The following is an 18,838-nucleotide window of genomic DNA, read 5'->3' as shown; positions in this document are numbered from 1 at the left end:
CAGTACGACTCAAGTCCCCCTTGACTCCACAAAGTGCTGAGTGACAGCAGGCTGAGGAAGGCTTTTCTAGAGTTGAGTCAGTTAAGTGCCTGCTCCACATGAAGCACCAGGCTGGTGCCAGCAGGTGGCAGACCTAGGTCAGACCTGGCACCAGGCCTGAGAGCTGGCATCTGGCAGCGACGTGTGCTTCTGACCCGCCTCCGTGGGCACGCTCCGGCACGTGGGTCGGCACAGTTGGGGGAGTCGGGGAGGGTGCTGTCTGCCCTGGCGGCAGCTCCACTGCCCGTCCCCGTGTGCGCTGCGGCACCGGCACCCCCGCCGCCGCCATTCCCGACCAGCCCTCCCCCTCGCAGATCATCGGGCAGGTGTACGCAGATCCAGACTGCCTCCCCCGGACACTGGACTTCGGCCTCAACGTGAAGCTTTTCTGGGAGAAGTTTGTCCCCACAGACTGTCCCCCGGCCTTCTTCCCCCTGGCCGCTATCTGCTGCAGGCTGGAGCCCGAGAGCAGGTTGGTACCGGCCCTGGCCCAGCTCCTGGGGTGCGGGCACGCTTCCCGGGCGAGGCCTAGCCAAGGGTGGGGTAGAGAGCTGGTCTACTAGTGTGACGGATAAGTCATACTGAGTACAAAAAGGTGAGAGGTGCTGTGGGGAGGGTGTCAAACCACGAAAAGAAAGTGTCATGGGGTGGTCGGGTAGCTCACTGGGCAGGGTGCTTGCTTTACTGTGCACCCAGGCGCCAGCCCACATGGGAGAGCTCTGGCACTGGGAAGCTTCCGCGGGGGTCGCTCTCCCTCTCTCGCCTTGCCCCTCTCTGCCTGCAGAAGCCCTAGTGACAACAGCAAACCGGTCGCTGAGGCGCTTAGAGTAGGCTTCAGGAACCTGAGCAGAGACCCGGAGGAGCACGTCAGCTGCCGGGGCCCGGGTGTCCTCTGCTCAGGAGCGGTGGAGTCTAAGGAGGCCGCTTCCAGCCTCTCACATCCTTGGATGTCTGAGGACCAGAGCGCCTTTCAAATAGCACTTAGTCTGAGTCCGCCTTGGATGGTTGCCTTCCCTTGAGGGTGAAGGAGGGGCATCTTTTCCTCATGGGCTTGCCTCTGCCACCTTAGCTAGGCCAGTCTCCCCCGTGTCCTCTGCAGTCCCTGCAGCAGTGTGTCAGCTCAGTAGGTGAAGGCTCTGGGTCAGACATCTAGGGACTGCCTTCCGGCAGAGCCGGGTACCTGCCACACCAGCCCACAACCCCGCCTGTACCCCTCTCTCTAGACCAACATTCTCTAAGCTGGAGGACTCCTTCGAGGCCCTCTCCTTATACCTGGGGGAGCTGGGCATCCCGCTGCCCGCAGAGCTGGAGGAACTGGATCATGCAGTGAGTGTGCAGCACGGCCTGGCCCGGGACTCACCGCCCTAGCCCTGGCCCGGCCCCCGCAGGGGACATTCCACAGCCAGCGTGGCCCCTCTGTGCCCCAGCTTCCCGTGGATCGCGGCTCGTCTGGAAGCAGCACAGGCATCCCTGCTACCTCTCCTAAAGGCCGTCGGGCGCAGCGCCAGGACACATCTGCACAGGTTTGGGGGCCTAGTTACTGTCTGAGTCCGACCCTCCTGAAAGCTGTGAAGAAGAGACGAGCCTGGTCCTCAGGCCAAGAGGAATCTGCCCCAGGAATGCTGGCGGTGGGGTGGCAGCACCAGCTTACACTGGCCTCCAGAGCCCCAGGCCTGCCTGCCTGCGGATGTGGCCGTCTTAAGGGCCTGGGAGTGTGGACGAGAGACTGGAGCCAGGTGGTGTCCCAGGAAGGAAAGAGGCCCTTTGTTAGAGCCGGTCAAGCATCGGGGAAGGCCGGGTCTGTTCACTGCCCAGGGCCGGCTCTGGTCGGCATGGGGGCTACACCCACCTCGTTTGCCTGACTGTACTGCAGGAGACTGGCAGCGCCCTGCCCCCAAGCAGTCACCCACAAGTCCAGGAGGGTGGGAACTGGAAAGATACTCAAGTCCTCCTCACGGTCACTGTCGCCTGACGATGGGCTGATGGGTTCAGATGAACCGTGATTTGCAGGGACGGGTGTGGTCTCGAATCTTGAGCGCAGGGTAGCCAGTACCCACCCCGTCACCAGACCTGGTCTAGGAAGCCACTTGAAAGGGAAGGGGTGGTAGGGGCCCAGAGTTAAGATGCTGGGTTTCTGGCTTTACTCCCTTGCTGGCTGGCAGCTCACAAGCACTTGAGCCCCAGTCCCAGCACTGAGAAGATGAACCCGGAGGCACCATCACCCTCGGCTCCCAGGGCCCCCAGAAGGCCAGTGGGCATCCTCCTGGGTGCAGGGCTTACACCGCATGTAACAGTGAGGAGTGAGCTGGGGCTGTTACTGCATCGGGCGGGGTAGGGGCGAGCGAGCGGGCACCGTCGGTGTGGTTCTGTGGGTGACGTGTGAGACGCTGTGCATACATAGGCCTGGTGAGCTCCCATGTGGCACTGGGTATCCTCTCCCAGCAGTGCACCTGGCTGGGAGATGTCTCCGAACCATGTGGGGTCAGTGGGCCCGGTGGGCCTGGAGCAGACCAAATAAATTAAGCAGTGAGCATAACTGACGCTTCTGAGTGAAAAGCGACTTGAGATGCAGAGGGGCCGCCGGCCAGCACAGGGAGGTCACCCCACTACTCCTGGACACCACTGCTGGCCATGCAGGCCAGGCTGCAGGGCCCCCGGCACAGAATTCCCAGCTACCAAGTCTGGTCCCTCCTTGGGAGGACGCACACCCCATTTGAGACTGCTCGGCCCCAGTCCGTGGGCTGAGCCTCCCTGGCACCCTAGGCCCCCTGTGCGTGCACACCGCCAGCTGGGCGTCCTGGAAACCTCTGCCGAGCTGAGTGCCGCCACTATGACAGCGAGAGGTGTGGGCACCCTGTGTCTCCCTCCCTCAGGGTGCTTCTGCGCTCAGGTGTCCTGGCACGAGGTAAATTCACATCACCCAAAGGGAAAACTTGCTGTGTGGCCCCTCTGGTCTTGGGCTTTAGAAAACCAGCCCAAGAGGAGGCTGAGCGGTAGCGCAGTGGGTTAAGTGCACATGGCGTGAGGCACAAGGACCAGTGGCATAAGGATCCTGGTTCAAGAGCCCCCACCTCCCCAACTGCAGGGGAGTCACTTCACAAGCGGTGAAGCAGGTCTGCAGGTGTCTATCTATCTCCCTCTCTGTCTTCCCTTCCTCTCTCCATTTCTCTCTGTCCTATCCAACAACAGCAGTAACAACAAGAAGGGCAACAAAAGGGAAAAAAGGCCTCCAGGAGCAGCGGATTTGTAGTGTAGGCACCAAGCCCCAGTGATAACCCTGGAGGCAAAAGATATATAAATAAATAAGTAAATGAAAAACAGCCCCAACAGAAGGCGCTCCGGGAGGTCCTTGGAGGCTGAGGCCTAACACAACTGTGTGGTTGCCCTTCCAGAGCACAGGAAGTCTCCCCCTGGAGGCCACCTCTGTCCAGAGCTCCTCCAGGGAGTGGCCATCCCCTCCCCATACTGTCCCACCTTTGGCTGCTCTGTGCTCGTAGCCGCCTGTGCCATCCCAGGCCCTGACAGATGGTTTGGATGTGCACATGTGAAAGCATGCTTGGGGCAGGGGTGTGCAGTGACCCACTGCCCAGGACACTCACACCCAGCTTCCCACAGCTTCGGCCTGAGAGGCTCCTGGTGGCAGTGGCAATCACCAGGCCGCTGCAGCCACTTCCCAGGGACAGGCAAGGGTAGTGAGAGGAAGCCAGACATCACCACGGCATTAGCAAGACAACCAGAAGCTTCTCAGCTCCTGAGACAAGCACCCTGACGGCCCACAGATCCCTGGCAATGCAAAGTCTTTCAGTTTTAATTTATGTAAGTCGAATGCGGGCCAACATCCTGCACTATATATACAGGAGTCAGACTGAGGTATATAAAACCTGTGTACAGAGAACCAAGTCTAGAAACGTAGAAGCCAGTGACAGTCTCTTCTTCAGCTGACAGAGGGCCCCCCTAGCCTGAGGTCCCTCAGCAAACCACTCCCAGATCCAGCTGCTGAAGACAGCCCCTTCTCAGGTGGGGTGTGAAAAGGCTTTGGGAGGGTGCTCCACGGGGGAGGACCCGTGAGCCAGCACAGTGTGGCAGTCGGAGCAGTGCCTCCCTGGCCCGTGAGCCAGCACAGTGTGGCAATCGGAGCAGTGCCTCCCTGGCCCGTGAGCCAGCACAGTGACAGTCTGAGCAGTGCCTCCCTGGCCCTCCAGTATGTTGCTCCAGGAGCTCAGGCCTCATCTTCTCGCTCTGGCCCTGTATCCAAAATGAGACACCCTGACATCCTCCCAGTGGTTCTGATTGTTTTACAAGTTTCGGACTGTGCCCCTTGCTCCACAGCCCAGGGAAGGCACCGGCCCGGAGGCAACCCACACACTCAGGTCTGGAACGAAGGAGCCTGTTCTGAAGCGCTCTGCGACCTGGCCCCTGAGCCTGGTTTCCAGGCTGGCCTCTCTAGAGCAGCGTGTGAGAACCCCCACACAGCCCTGCAGCTTGGCCAACTGTCTTCCCCACCCTGCAAACTGCAACTGCTCAAATTGGTCACATCTACCCTGCAGACTTGGGCTGGGATGCCCAGGCCCACCTCCACTCCTGAGGCCTAAGGCAACCACGGATCCTCTGCCCTCTACCCAAGTTGAATGTTCAGTGTGATTCCTCCCTTCCTGTCCAGACAGGAAGAGGCCTGGGCCTGGGCCTGGGCCAGCCCACGACTGTCAAGGCACATCATTGCCCACAAGCCACCCCCACTCCCCCCACCCCAACAGTCCCCATCCTGATCCCATTATCCACCCACCTGCTGACTTGTACAAGCTCATTTCTGGTTCCTAGAGGTCAGTGGAGAGTCGCGTGCAAAAGGGAACCCCAGCTCTGAAATCATGTGGGCACCGTTCGGGCCCCTGGGGAGGGGTGGGAAGAGCAGAGCCAGGGTGCTCCCGGCAGTCACCAGTTCCAGTCAGGGCACGGGAGGTGTTGGCAGCCCTTGTCAGCAGCACACAGCTCTCCCCACCCAGACACAACTGCTGAGGGGTCCACAGCGCTGCCTGCTTCACGGTTTTCACACATCCAAAACAGAAAGGAAAGAGGAGGGGTCTGAACCACAACAGAAACTGTAGCTCCTCCCAGCAGAGGGAGGGGAGGCTGTCCTGCACCCCGAGTCTGCCCGAGCTCCTGCCTCTGGGGGCTCAGGCCCCCGGGGTGCCCGCCTGGCCCATGAGGGGGGCACTGCCCTCCTGTGGGTCCACCGGAGTCTGGCTGCTGTGGACCACGACCGTCTTCTCATCGACGACCTCACAGGCGGGGTTGGCGAAGGCCGACAGGGGCAGGGTGACACGCTGCATCTCTCTCTCCATCGCCTTCTGCTCATGCTGCTGCTTCAGGTCCTTCCCCCTGCAGGAAGCGAGGACACGGCTCAGCTGCACACCCACCCCGGGGCCACGCCAGGCTCCCGTTCCGCCACGCTGCTATCATTTGGCAGGGCATGCCTGCGTTTCCGGTCTGTTTCCCTACCTGGAAAGTGGGGTGGTAGCCACAGGAGCCTCTCAGCCTCAGTGGGGCTTGAAGACAGCAGAAAGACTCTTAGAGAAAATTAGTCCGTGCTTTCGGCCCAGGTCTCCAAGAGAACCAGCCCGGCCCAGCCGAGGACCTTGCTCAGCCAGCAGAGCACAGGACTCGCACCCAAGTTCCCGACTTGGCCCCCTGCACCCCGTGTGCCTGAGGCTCTGGCCACTCTCACGCGCTCTCCCTCCCTGTGCCCCGCCGCCCCCGTGTGAAACCTTCATATTAAATAAATAAACCAAAAAATATGAATGTGTTCAGAAGCTGCTGGGGACACAGTTCAGCTGGCAGAGTGCGGCACCCACACATCAGAGGCTCCCCCTCTGGTTTGAGCCCCGGTGCCACACGTCCTGGAATGGTGCTCTGGCTTCTCTTGCTCATGGGAAACTGTCTCTCACATAAAATAAAATCTCTTCTAAAATTTTGTCCAGAACGCACATCTGACCGTGCTATGTCAACAGTTCTCACAGTCAAACCCTGCCCCACACTAAGGGCCTTACATGCACAGTCTGGCATCACTCAGCTCAACTCATGACTTTTCACTCATTCCGTACTAAGGCAGAGAAGTGAAGGAAGCCCTCCAGCGATACGGTGACAAAGACCCGAGTCTGTTGGTTTCTGCCTGATTGAGAAGTCCTGACCTAACCCAGGTCAACCCAGAGAAACACAGCGGGCCTTCCCTGCAGGCCAGACAGCTGGCAAGTGCTCATTGCCCTGCGTGGCGCAGAGCCGGCGTCCAGGACCAGGCCAGCAGCCTCGGGCACCAATGACTAGACACCCGGGCTCAGCTCTCAGGGAAGTTAATCTGCCAGGGAGGCCCTGAAACAGACAACTGGTGGGTGACTTGGAAGAGGAGCAGGGGCTTGCTGCTGACAGCCTCTGGAGAGGGCTGGGCCTTGGTGGTCACACCTCTACCCCACCCGGTGAGGACCTGGAACAGCTTTCAGAACCTAGAGAGGAGTGTCTCAGCGCAGTCAGCAGTGCCTCCGACCAACATTGACCTGTGTCCTAGTGGCATCCCACAAAACACTGAGCCTCAGTTTCCTCATCTGTGGAGTAAGGGATAATAACCTGCCTCGGTGAGCGAGATCAGTAGGGGCTGGGTGGTGGCGCACCTGGTTGAGCACACATTACAGTGCGCAAGGGCCCAGGTGGAGCCCCAGTCCCCACATGCAGAGGGAAAGCTTCTCAAGTGGTAAAGTGGTGCTGCAGGTGTCTCTCTTCCTCTTCCTCTCTATCACCCCCTTCCCTCTCAACTTCTGGCTCTATCCAATAAATAAAGATAATAAAAATATTTTTAAAAAAATAAGATCAGTAGTGGCAAAGCATTTTGAAACCAGTGAAACTACTTTAAGACCCGCAGGACATGGTGAGACTTTACCCTGATTGACTTATCAACTGTTCCAGTCCAAGCAACTTCCTGTGTTTTCCTTAGTTTTGCCAGCAGAGTTTTCCCTGGGACTCATGCCTGCACAATTACTCCGCTCCCAGTGAACTCTTTCTCTAGGTAGAGGGCAAGAGGGAGAGGAGAGCAGATACCACAGCACTGTTCCGCTGCTCTTGAAGTGTCCCCTCCGGGTGGTGTTTTCATGTGGCCAGGAAAACTGTAAACTGTCAGATGAGCCATCTCCTAGCCTCGCCAAATAACTCGCAGTCGTTTTTCAAGAAAGCGCTCTTACTGACCAGCCAGAGGAAGTACTGTTCCCCGTGTGATGTCAGAACTGCCCTCCTCGCTGGGCCCGAGCTTCATCGCCTGTAAACTGAGAAGTTGGACTCGACACTCTCCCAAGCTCTCTGACAGTCTAAGGCCCCTCTCACGGAATATGCTTGGACCCCCTCTCACGTCCCGAGGACAGGGCAGGCACACTGAGCTCATCTCCCCGACTCCCTTAGGGCGACAGTTTCACTGTACCCGGCCTGGCTGCCAGCATCCTGCAGCGGAATGAACTCCCAGAGGCGGCGTGGAGGCACGTGGGCAGAGGGTTTCTGGGCCACGTGCCTCCCACTAACAAACAGCCTGAGACTTTCCCTGTGGGCACCGCTCGCCTGTGACAGCTGCCGCCTCCCTGTGGGAAGAGGCCTGAAGGGTCAGGTTTAGTTTCTGAAGGGGCCCTTCCGAGCCAGCAGAAGCCCAGCTGCCATGCTGAGGACAGACGGGAAGTGTGCAGGTAGATTTTACAGGGGCCTGAATTCCATACTTCACGGGGCTGGAGCACAAGGGAAAGCGGGAGTTCATGCTTTCTGAGCACCCGCACGAGTGACAGGAAGTGGCCTTCTGCCACCAGAGTCCAGGAGGGCCGCCTGCATCACACTGGCTGCGCAGACACAGGCTCCCACTTCATAGGTATCGGGGTTCAGCTTCAGAGCCCTGCTCTCCTCACCCAGTCCCTTCGCAAAGCAACTGACTGGAATTCTCCAGAAGAGAAATACCATCTGGCATGAATGGGGCAGAGCAAGAACAGCCAAGAATCGAAGCAGCAGGTAACGGGTGCCGGGACTCGTCTGGATCAGCCTCCTTTGCTCTGAGGCCTCAAAACACACCCAACCCCACATGACTTCTCCTTTAAAAAAAAAAGTTGAGGGGGTCGGGCGGTGGTGCAGCGGGTTAAGCACACGTGGCGCAAAGCGCAAGGACCGGCGTAAGGATCCCGGTTCGAGCCCCCGGCTCCCCACCTGCAGGGGAGTCGCTTTACTGGCGGTGAAGCAGGTCTGCAGGTGTCTGTCTTTCTCTCCCCCTCTCTGTCTTCCCCTCCTCTCTCCATTTCTCTCTGTCCTATCCAACAATGAACAACATCAACCAATGGTAATAATAATAACCACAACGAGGCTACAACAACAAGGGCAACAAAAGGGGGGAAAATGGCCTCCAGGAGCGGTGGATTCATGGTGCAGGCACCGAGCCCAGCAATAACCCTGGAGGGAAAAAAAAAAAAGTTGGGAGTCAGGTGGTAGCGCAGCGGGTTAAGCGCACGTGGTACAAAGCCAAGGACCGGCTTAAGGATCCCGGTTTGAGCCCCCGGCTCCCCACCTGCAGGGGAGTCGCTTCACAGGCAGTGAAGCAGGTCTGCAGGTGTCTTTCTCTCCCCCTCTCTGTCTTCCCCTCCTCTCTCCATTTCTGTCCTATCCAATAACAACGACATCAATCACAACAATAATAACTACCACAATGAGGGCAACAAAAGGGAATAAATATTTAAAAAATTAAAAAGCCCCCACCTCCTCTGAAACTGATGTCTCAAGGCCGGAGACCAGCACCAGGCCTGACTCCAGTCCCCGGCCATTCTAGCTGCCTCTGGGGGGGGGGGGTCTGGGGCAGCCAAGTAAGAACAAAAGGCGCTTTCACTGACTCAGCTCGCCTCCTGGGGGGAGGAGTAGGAGTGCTGTGCAGTTTTCCTCCTGCCTTTTTATCACAAAATAAGCCGCTGCAGACACTGCTTGGAGCGGCCACAGGGAGCAGACAGGCCATCTGAACCTTGTGGCCTGCACAACAGGGACAAAGACCCGCCCCTCCAGAGCCTGTGCCCTGCCCCCTCTGCTTCCCAGCCAAAGGAAGGTTCTTCCCGTGAGCCTCCAGGCTGCTGGCAGAGTTCAAGGCTGCAGTAATTCTCCCGCTGACTGCTCCAGGGCCAAGATGGAGCGGGGCTGGCCAGAGAGAGCAGGTGACAGAGTGCTGTGGGCTCTGGCATCCTCTCCTGGGGCTGTGTAGGCCCTGCAGACCTCCCCTAGGCAGCACTGCTCCTCTTAAGTAGTCTTGAGTCTTACGTAACTCTGAGCCACTGCTGTTCTCCCAGTCGGAAGCGCGCTATGCCCCGCCTGCTCGCTCACTGCCAAGTAGGACAGCACCTCAAGGCAGCTCCAGTTCTGAACCCTGTCAGCAGGTCACCCAGGCTCACTGTCCACCTCCCTCCTCACACCTGAGCTCCATGCTGCCCTCGGGAGGGAGCCACATGTGGGAGGGTGAATGTGAGCTTTAGACCCGACAGCTGCTAACAGCAAGAGTCTTTTAGGACACAGTAGAGCTGACAAGTGAACTGTGTAAATGCTTTTGCAGACACCCAACCCTCTGCCCACACCGTTTCACAGATGAGGAAACTGGGAAGCAGGGGAGGTTAAGTGGGCTGTCCAGTGTGATACTCTGAATTGCTGGCAGTTTCAGAATTAAGTCCTGATTCTTTTTTTTTTTTAATTCTTTTTTTTTTGTAATTTTTTAAAGATTTTATTTATTTAATTATTTATTTATGAGAAAGATAGGAGGAGAGAGAAAGAACCAGACATCACTGGCACATGTGCTGCCGGGGATCGAACTCGGGACCTCAGGCTTGAGAGTCCAAAGTTTTACCACTGCGCCACCTCCCGGACCACTAAGTCCTGGTTCTTTTTGGCTATTGTTTAAGGCGACACGTCAGGGTTTTTCTTGCCAAGATTTATCTATGAGACACCAGAGCTCTTCTCAGCTCTGGCATGAGGTGGTGCCAGGGACTGAACCTGGGACCCCTGGGGCTCAGGCAAGCAAGTCCTGTGCTCTCACGCTGGCCTGCCTCCCCGGGCCCTTTTAATGTTGGCTGTTTATGTTTGCAGAGCCAGAGACCACAGCATTGGAGCTCCCCCACAGCCCTTGGTGTGTCATCACGAGACCAGTAGGCAAAACGAGCAGAACCTGGATGGCAAGACAGTGCTGTCTATCACTGCTTCTATCTTACTCCATTTAAAAATGAATAAATAACAGCGGGTTAGGAAGGGGACCTAGCAGTAGAAGGCATGAAGGGACCTGAGCTCCTTCTCTGGCAACACACACAAAGTGCCCGCCCCCACTCCCCACCTGCAAGGAGGATGTTTCACAGGCGGTGAAGCAGGTCTACTGGTGTCTGTCTGTATCCCTCTGTCTTCCCCTCCCCTCTCAATTTCTCTCTGTCCTGTTGAGTAAAATGGAAGAATGGCCACCAGGAACCATGGATTCTGGCACCAAGCCCCAACAATAACCCTGAAGACAAAAAAAAAAAAAGTATTCCTTCCAGTGTAGTCAGAGGTGTGGGTGGGACTATCTGCTGGGGTCTTATTAAGTAAGCACATAGAGGGCTAGGAGGCGGCAGTGCCTGGCTGAGCACACAGTATTATACTCAAGAACCCAGGTTAAAAAAAAATAGAACCAGGAGTCGGGCGGTGGCATACCGAGTTAAGTGCACATAGAACGAAGTGCAAGGATCCTGGTTTGAGCCCCCGGCCCCCCAGCTGGAAGAGGCCGCTTCATAAGCGGTGAAGCAGAGCTACAGGTGTCTCTTTGCCTCTCTCCCTCCCTATCAGCCCCGCCCCTCTCAATTTCTGTCTGTCCTAGCCAATAAAAATGAAAAACGGCGACCAGGAGCAGTGGATTCATAGTGCCGGCATGGAGCCCCAATGATAACCCTTGAGGCAAAAAAAAAAAAGAGAACCCAAGTTCAAGCCCCCACTCCCCCACCTACAGGGGGGAGCTTCACGAGTGATGAAGCAGGGCTACAGGTGTTTATCTTTCTCTCATCGCCTCACTCCTCTCTCAATTTCTCTGCTCTATCAAGTAGAATAGAAAAGGAAGGAAGAAAAAGCGGCCACCAGAGGCAGTGGATTCATAGTGCCGGCACGGAGCCCCAGCCACAACCCTGGCAGCAATAGAAAACGCATCTGGGGTGAGTCTGGGGACGGGTGTGGTGGAGAGCCAGAGAGATCCCCATTTACCAGACAGGAGTGGCAAGGCCTGAACTCGGTAGCCTTTTCCAGAACGTCGACTACATCTGGGGAGCACGGGTGTGGGAGCCCCACCTCTAGCCCACATGTGGTCTCTTGCTGTACAGTCTGTTCTCAGCCACACTGCCTGGGAAGGGGGTGGGCCTGTGCCTGGGGACGGAGTCCAAGGGCTGGCAGTGCCTTTCCCCTCCGTTTATAGGAAAGTGACTTCTAGACTCAGCAGCACTGCTGTGACAACTCAAGAGGAACAAACCCGAAAGAGAAAGGCCAGGCTGCCTCACTGCACAGAGCTGAACCCCAGGTCACCACCCGGAGACTTGGGCACAGAGCTGAGCCCCTGGCCACCACCCGGAGGCCTGAAGACTGTCACCAGGGTGGGGGAGAGAGCATTAATGGTTATGCTGACCTGAGGCTCCCAGGTCCAAGTTCAGTCCACACACTGTCATAAGGCAGAGCTGAGCAGGGCTCTTGAAAAATAGGGAGTCGGGTGGTAGCACAGCGGGTTAAGCACTGGTGGCACAAAGCGCAAGGACCCCAGCTAGGATCCCAGTTCAAATCCGCAGCTCCCCACCTTCAGGGGAGTCTTCACAGGCGGTGAAGCAGGTCTGTAGGTGTCTGTCTGTCTCTCCCCCTCTGTCTTCCCCTCCTCTCTACATTTCTCTCTGTCCTGTCCAACAACGATGACATCAATAACAACAATAATAATAACTACAACAATAAAACAAGGGCAACAAAAGGGAAAATAAATATTTAAAAAAAGAAAAAGAGGCAGAGGGTAGATAGCATAATGGTTATGCAAACAGACTCTCATGCCTGAGGCTCCAAAGTTCCAGGTTCAATCCTCTGCATCACCATAAGCCAGAGCTGAACAGTGCTCTGGTTAAAAAAAATAATAAACAGATAAATTGCTAAAAGAAGGGCTTTCAAAGCTCCAAGCAGACAGCACAGGTTGGGTGTGACTAGCAACTGCCAGCTGGGGCAGCCACATTTCCTCCTGACTCTGCAATAAACAAGCAGGTGTCCCTGGACTGGCCTTCTGAGGACCCCTCCCTCAGTCAGAAGGCCAATTCTTCCCTTTCTGGAACCTCTGCTTCCAGATGCGGCACGCCCTGGCCCAGGATCCACACTGTGCAGAAAAGAGGCACAGCCGCCCCTGCCGCCTGCCGGCCAGTGGGGTGAACAACCACACGCCTTACCTCCCAGCAACACTCCGGAGCAAGAAACAGAAGCGGCCTGCTCAGGGTCACACACAGCTAGCCAGTGGCGCCACCAGACTCAGCGTGCATCCCAGCAAGGCACATGTCCTCCCTCACCAGTTTCCGGACCTGGAACAGGCCAGCGGTGCTGTCCCACAGGGCGACGCAAGAGCACAGGAAATGCCTGAGCAGAGACGATGCAGCCAGCGCCACTGCTGATCTGTGACACAGGCTGGCTGCGCCATCTCGCGAAGGGCTGGAGATGCAGGAGGGCTTAGACTGAGTCCCCAGCACTGGAGGACAGACACCGTGTCACTTCCCCTCCAGGAAGGCTTCTCAGACACACAAGAGAAACAGTCGGCACTCAGGAGGTGAAAGGCGATCCGATCCCCTGATTTGCCCAAGAGCAGCGAGTCATTTATTTCCACAGCAGCATCAGCCCGCGCTGGAGAAGTGAGCGAGTGCCCGGCTCCGAGTCCGGGAACCGTTTCCACAGGGGACTCTCAGCAAACACCCTCCTGCTCCTACTGTCCCGACCACAGGCCGCGCCCTGCTCTTCCCAGCAGCCTCCTCTCTCACGTGCTGAGGAGTAACAGGCAGGTATCCTGCCCTCTGACTCGCGTTTTTCCTCCCGTCCTTGCGAAGCTCCCCCTCTGGCTCAGGAAATTCAGGCACCACTACAGAAACCGTTGCTGGGAACCTCTGCCTCTCTTCTTTAAACTGCGCTACAGCGTAAGGAGCCCAGGGCCTCCCGGGGGCCTGCTTTGCTCTTGTTTTATCTCAGGGAGAGGGAAAGGTAGGCACTGCGGGGCCGGGTGGAGGCACGTCTGCTTGAGTGACTCGTCACAGTGCGCAAGGAGAGGTTCAAGCCCCAGTCCCCACCTGCAAGGGGACAGCTTTGAGTGGTGAAGCAGTGCTGAAGATGTCTCTCTCTCCCTCCCTCTCTTTCTCTCTTTCGCCCTACCCTCTAATGTCTGGCCGTCTCTACCCAGTAAATAAAGGCAACAGAAAAGAGAGGGACCGTGGCAATATCCCACCATCCATGGGGCTCCTGTGGCCTGCTGGGGCTTGAACCCACACCTCGCCCATGGTGAAGCACTCTCCCCAATCCGGGGCCTTTCCTAGTACCAGCACTGTCGCGTCCTGTCCAGTCTCTGCAGGGCACCCAGCCTGGGGTGTGTGTGTGCTTCACACTCAAATGCTGGACTGGATCGTGGGCGGCTTGGTGCCAGGGAGCTAGGCTGGAGTCCAGGTGCTGACACACGTCCAGAAAGTGTGTCTCTGGACACGTCACTTGTCACTTCACCTCTGAGGAAAGGCTAGCTCACGTGGGGAACAAGAAGCCCTCCCCCACCCCTACAAAGCCTCTGGGTGAGAAGCAAGAGGCCAGAGGCCAGAGGAGTGTGTCCAGGGTCACCGGGTAAAGAGGAGAGTCAAGTCCCTATATGCCATGCTCCCCTCTGCTCAAAAAGAAAAAAAAAAAATCATTTACAGAGGGGTGGGCCAGCAGCTAGCACGCTGAACCCGAGGTCCTGGGTTTGATCCCCAGCATCACGCATGACTGACGCTTTGGTTATTTCTCTCTCGAGCTGCCATCTATAGCCAGACCACCCTGAGCACTCCTGACCCCCCCCCATGTTAATAAATCTTTATGTACTTATAAATGCTTGTTTGTGGGGAGAGAGGAGGGAGAGACCGGCACATTGCTCAGCTCTGGCATAAGGCGGTGCTGAGGGCTGAGCCGGGGTGTCTGGGGCCCCCAGCCTCCTGCGCTAACAGGCCAGGCTGCCTCCCTCTCTTGACACCTCACTTCCCTTTTAGGTGAGAGGGTCATAGAGGAGTCTGAGGTGACCCGCTTTCCCGCTCCAGAGCCCAGAGAAGCTACTAACCTCTTGTACGTGTAGCCCAGGACCACGCCGGCTCCAATGGCTATGATGACCGCCATCATGGTAATGCCCAGCACGTAGCCTGCCAAGGGCGGACACGTCAGCCACGCCCCAGACAAGCCTGTGGCTTGAAGGAGCCCCCAGGGCGGGTGGGCCTCTTACCCAGGGTCCCCAGGTCCTTCTTCCCGTTGGAGTTCACGCGCTGGCTGATGCCGATCACGGGCCTCACGGCAGCGGCCTCACTCCGAGCAGGAAGGGCATTGGCGGGTGCGAACACCTGCCCCTCCTCTCTGCCTGGGGCCTCAGACACCTCCTCCAGGGTTCCAGTGGTGGAGGCCGGCAGGGCCTGGGATGAGGTCTCTGGGTGGGTGGTGAGAAACAGCTATGAGAAAGAGCTATGGGACAGACAGTCCTCCCAAGAGTCCCTCTGGTGGGCAGGTGGAGCTCACCAGGTAGGGTGTGTGCCCTGCCATTTGTGGGGCCCTTGCTATTTGGGGATCCAGAGAGCAACCCTGACACCACATGGGTGGTACTCAGCACTAGGGGAAGCTCCAGCACTGAGAGGTGTCTCCCGTCTGTCTTTGTGTCCCCGTGGCCGCCCTGGAGAGGTGCCAGCATGTATGCTGAGGCCTCAGTGCTGACAGAAGAGCAAGAGGACAGTGCCCCCTGCCCTGGACTCGAACCCAGGCTTAGAGAGAGGAGAGCCAGCCCCCCTAGACTCAAACCCAGATCTAGAGAGAGGAGAGTGCCCCCTGCCCTGGACTCGACCCAGGCTTAGAGAGAGGAGAGCCAGCCCCCCTGGACTCGAACCCAGATCTAGAGAGAGGAGAGTGCCCCCCCTGAACTCGAACTCAGGTCTAGAGAGTGTCCTCCTGGACTTGAACCCAGATCTAGAGAGTGTCCCCTTGGACTCGAACTCAGGTCTAGAGAGTGTCCTCCTGGACTCGAACTCAGGTCTAGATAGTGTCCCCCTAGACTTGAACTCAGATCTAGAGTGTTCCTGTAGACTCGAACCCAGGACTAGAGAGTGGCCCCCCTCCCCCAGGACTCGAACCCAGGACTAGAGAGTGGCCCCCCTCCCCCAGGACTCGAACCCAGGTCTAGAGAGTGGCCCCCCTCCCCCAGGACTCGAACCCAGGTCCAGAGAGTGGCCCCCTCCCCCAGGACTCGAACCCAGGTCCAGAGAGTGGCCCCCCTCCCCCAGGACTCAAACCCAGGTCCAGAGTGGCCCCCCTCCCCCAGGACTAGAGAGTGGCCCCCCTCCCCCAGGACTCGAACCCAGGTCCAGAGAGTGGCCCCCCCTCCCCCAGGACTCGAACCCAGGACTAGAGAGTGGCCCCCCTCCCCCAGGACTCGAACCCAGGTCCAGAGAGTGGCCCCCCTCCCCCAGGACTCGAACCCAGGTCCAGAGAGTGGCCCCCCTCCCCCAGGACTCGAACCCAGGTCCAGAGAGTGGCCCCCCTCCCCCAGGACTCGAACCCAGGTCCAGAGAGTGGCCCCCCTCCCCCAGGACTAGAGAGTGGCCCCCCTCCCCCAGGACTCGAACCCAGGTCCAGAGAGTGGCCCCCCCTCCCCCAGGACTCGAACCCAGGTCCAGAGAGTGCCCGCTGGGCTGCAACCCAGCCGCAAGGGCAGCCCCAAGGCTGGGGAAGAAGAGGAGGGACCTCTAGGCCCGTCACGTGACCCGAGCCGGCGGGAGGAGGGGCCCTTTTCCGGGGGGGGCGGGGCCCAGGGTGCAGTCCCCCAGACAGAGCGACTCGGGTGTTTGAGGCTCCAGGGTGAGCTCACCGCGGCGGTGACCAATGGACTTCGAGCCCCGCGGTCTCGGCCAATCGGGATTGGGGGCGGGGTTTATGCGACTGGAGACGAGCCCGGCCAATCGGAGTGCGAGGGGCGGAGCTTCCGGGGCCCGGAGGCGGCCTCGGCCAATGGGGGGTGCGGGGCGGGGCTACAAGGCCCCGAGGCGACCGCGGCCAATCGGGGCGGGGTGGGTGGCTGCACGTGCGCCGCGGCGCCGCGGGGTCGGGTCTCGGGTGGCTGTCTCGGGGTCCCCACTCCACTGCTGGGGTTGGGGGAAGGGGGGCTGCGGCCCCTGGGGTGTGCGCGGGTCCCACCGCCGGGACTCGGGGCCTTGGTCCCAGGTCCCGGCCCTGGCTAACCTGGGCAGCGCAGGTCCTCGCAGGGCCGCTTCTCGGGGGCGCCGTCCTCGCCGCTAACGAAGCACCAGGGTCCCCGCGGGTCGCCGTCCGGGTTCCGGCAGTAGCTGTGGTTGCCGAGCCCTGGGAGGGAGACGGCGCGGTGGGCGCTGCCCGGGGCACGGGGCCGGGGCCCGCACCCCCAGCCGCGCACTCACCTGCCGCGGGGCCCGGCAGGCGGCTCTGTGCGTCCAGCCAGTTGAGGCAGCGGTGGCCCGGGGCGGCCGAGGGCTGGTCGGCCCGGTACCGCCGTCCGTGGTCCCGCAAGCAGCCTGCGGGGAGGGTCAGTCGAACTTCGGGGCCAGGGGACCGGGACCCGGCCTGAACCTCGGGACAGAAGCCCCAGGCCAGCCGGGCCGGCTCGAAGCTCAGCGCCCTCCCCGCCCTCCCCTGCTTCCCAGGCACCTCCCTGCATCCCGGGACCCCGGCTACCGCGGGCATCACCCCTGCGGGCGGGGCGGGGCGGGGCGGGGCGGGGGTGTCAGTGCCGCCCAGCTCCCGGCCCCTCGGTCCGGAGAAGATGGGTTCGGGGAGGGGGGGGCAGGCGGGGAACTCGCCCTGAGAGGCCCCAGTGACGCCCACTCCAGGCGCCCTCCTCCGCAGAGCCCAGCTTCCAGGGGCTGCAGCTCCTCCCCAGAGAACCGCGTCTACCGCGGCCTGGACTGGCCGGGCGGAGGGCACCTGCCGCAGCCCCGGACTCCCCCGGCTCCCCCCGATCCCCCGGCTCCCCCCCGATCCCCCGGCTCCCCCCCGATCCCCCGGCTACCCCCGATCCCCCGGCTCCCCCCCCGATCCCCCGGCTCCCCCCCGATCCCCCGGCTACCCCCGATCCCCCGGCTCCCCCCCCCCCATCCCCCGGCTACCCCCGGCTCCCCCCCGATCCCCCGGCTACCCCCGATCCCCCGGCTCCCCCCCCGATCCCCCGGCTACCCCCGGCTCCCCCCCGATCCCCCGGCTACCCCCCGATCCCCCGGCTACCCCCGGCTCCCCCCCGATCCCCCGGCTCCCCCCGATCCCCCGGCTACCCCCCGGCTCCCTCGGCTACCACGGCTACCCCTGGCTACCCCCAATTCCCCCGAATCCCCCTGGCTCCCCCCGGCTACCCCGGACCCCCCCGGATTCCCCCGGCTACCCCCGACCCCCCCGGATCCCCCGGCTCCCCCCGAATCCCCCTGGCTCCCCCGGTTACCCCGGCTCCCCCCGACCCCCCCCGGCTCCCCCCGAATCCCTCTGGCTCCCCCCCCCATTCCCCCGATCCCCCCCCCCCGATTCCCCCGGCTCCCCCGGCTCCCCAGGCAGGGGCGGGGAAGGAGGCAAAAGCCCGGCCGCGGATAAACAGCAGGGCTGGGGAGGAGGGGCAGGGACCCTTGAGCGGTGCCCACTCCGAGCCACTGGCAGGGGAACGAGAAAGTGGCCGCTGCCTTTGTTCCGAGTGGCGAGGATGGAGCTGCAAGCGGGGGCGGGGGCGGGGGGGGGCTTTCCCGGGACATCAACAAGCAGAAAGGAAACATTCCTGTCCTGCGGCCGCACTTGGGAAGCGAGTTCCACCCTCCGGGCGCCCCGGGGCCGCTGCAGGAAGTCTGTCCGCTCACCTGCAGATCCGTGGGCCCCTGCGAGCAGCATACCCCCGAGGAGCAGGGCCAGTGCCCAGGCGGGCAGCATCCTCCCGCGGCCCCAGCCTGCAGTCAGGCCTGCCCCTGCCCTGCCCGGCCCTGCCCTGCCCGGCCCCTGCCCTGCCCGGCCCCTGCCTGCCGTGCTGCTCTCTGCTGGTAAACAGCCTCCCTTTAGAACTGGGAGCTCCCCAGCCTGCCGGCGGCAGCAGAGTGTCTGCAGGCGCCCCCTGGGTCCTAAGCCGCCTGTGTCAGGGAGCTGCCTACCCGAGCTCGGCTCAGCCGGGCAGCGCCAGTCAGGCAGCAGAGGCCTGGCCGTCCCCCAGGGCCTTGCGCCCCTCCCGCTTCCAGTCCATTTGTGTGAGCACTGAGACTGTCATCTGTCTGCGGGAGGGGGTGTCAGCCAGGCAGAACGATCGGCAGGAACTCGGGACCACATGGGGCGGGGCACACACACAGCGCCCAGGTGGCAGCAACCCTTCATTCCCAGTCCTTGCTCCTCTCTCTCTCTCTCTCTCTCTCTCTCTCTCTCTTATCCAGAGCACTGCTTAGCTCTGGCTTATGGTGGGTGGTACAGAGGGTTGAATTTGAGACTTTGGAGCCTCTGGCATAAGAGTCTTTTTGCAGGGAGTCGCAGCGGGTTAAGCGCA

General features: G+C 60.2%; 2 protein-coding genes across 9 annotated transcripts in view; one reads left to right on the top strand and one right to left on the bottom strand.

Annotated features, from left to right (window-relative positions):
- Positions 1 to 2,579, top strand: part of LIMK2 (LIM domain kinase 2) — a 75,286-nt gene extending 72,707 nt beyond the window's left edge. For all 5 annotated transcript variants that reach the window (XM_060192729.1, XM_007529250.3, XM_007529251.3 and 2 more), the window contains 2 exons: positions 354 to 511; positions 1,263 to 2,579. In XM_060192729.1, coding sequence (XP_060048712.1) covers positions 354 to 511; positions 1,263 to 1,407 — 303 coding nt within the window. In that variant the 3' untranslated portion in view covers positions 1,408 to 2,579. The remainder of the gene's footprint in view (positions 1 to 353; positions 512 to 1,262) is intronic.
- A 1,254-nt stretch (positions 2,580 to 3,833) lies between these two features.
- PIK3IP1 (phosphoinositide-3-kinase interacting protein 1) lies at positions 3,834 to 18,298 on the bottom strand. Of its 4 annotated transcripts, none has more exons than XM_007529249.3 (6): positions 18,171 to 18,298; positions 16,737 to 16,850; positions 16,543 to 16,662; positions 14,546 to 14,743; positions 14,387 to 14,465; positions 3,834 to 5,415 (listed from the first exon to the last, which is right to left on the bottom strand). In XM_007529249.3, exons 1-6 carry the CDS (start codon positions 18,238 to 18,240, stop codon positions 5,211 to 5,213), a joined length of 786 nt encoding a protein of 261 aa, XP_007529311.1. In that variant the 5' UTR covers positions 18,241 to 18,298; the 3' UTR covers positions 3,834 to 5,210. The 4 variants fall into 4 exon arrangements, with proteins under 4 accessions (XP_007529311.1, XP_060048708.1, XP_060048709.1 ...); XM_060192726.1 differs by lacking the exon at positions 18,171 to 18,298 and adding an exon at positions 7,267 to 7,343 and having other exon boundaries at positions 5,251 to 5,415; positions 16,737 to 17,332; XM_060192727.1 differs by lacking the exon at positions 18,171 to 18,298 and adding an exon at positions 5,536 to 5,582 and having other exon boundaries at positions 5,251 to 5,415; positions 16,737 to 17,332.
- Positions 18,299 to 18,838: the final 540 nt, after the last annotated feature.

Source organism: Erinaceus europaeus, chromosome 6 (assembly GCF_950295315.1).
Source record: "Erinaceus europaeus chromosome 6, mEriEur2.1, whole genome shotgun sequence".
Taxonomy (NCBI): Eukaryota; Metazoa; Chordata; class Mammalia; order Eulipotyphla; family Erinaceidae; genus Erinaceus; species Erinaceus europaeus.
Note: the sequence above shows the minus strand (reverse complement) of the source record. Positions and strands in the feature narration are given on the sequence as shown.

What these genes read in the sequence shown, in the direction of transcription:
- PIK3IP1 (XM_060192725.1), bottom strand. Translation starts at nt 17,019, where the DNA reads ATGCCCGCGGTAGCCGGGGTCCCGGGATGCAGGGAGGTGCCTGGGAAG. An exon ending in GAAGGACCTGGGGACCCTGG is followed by an intron (nt 14,466 to 14,545) that starts GTAAGAGGCCCA and finishes CGCCCTTGGCAG; the next exon opens with GCTACGTGCTGGGCATTACC. An exon ending in CTGGGCTACACGTACAAGAG is followed by an intron (nt 5,416 to 14,386) that starts GTTAGTAGCTTC and finishes CGCTTCCTGCAG; the next exon opens with GGGGAAGGACCTGAAGCAGC.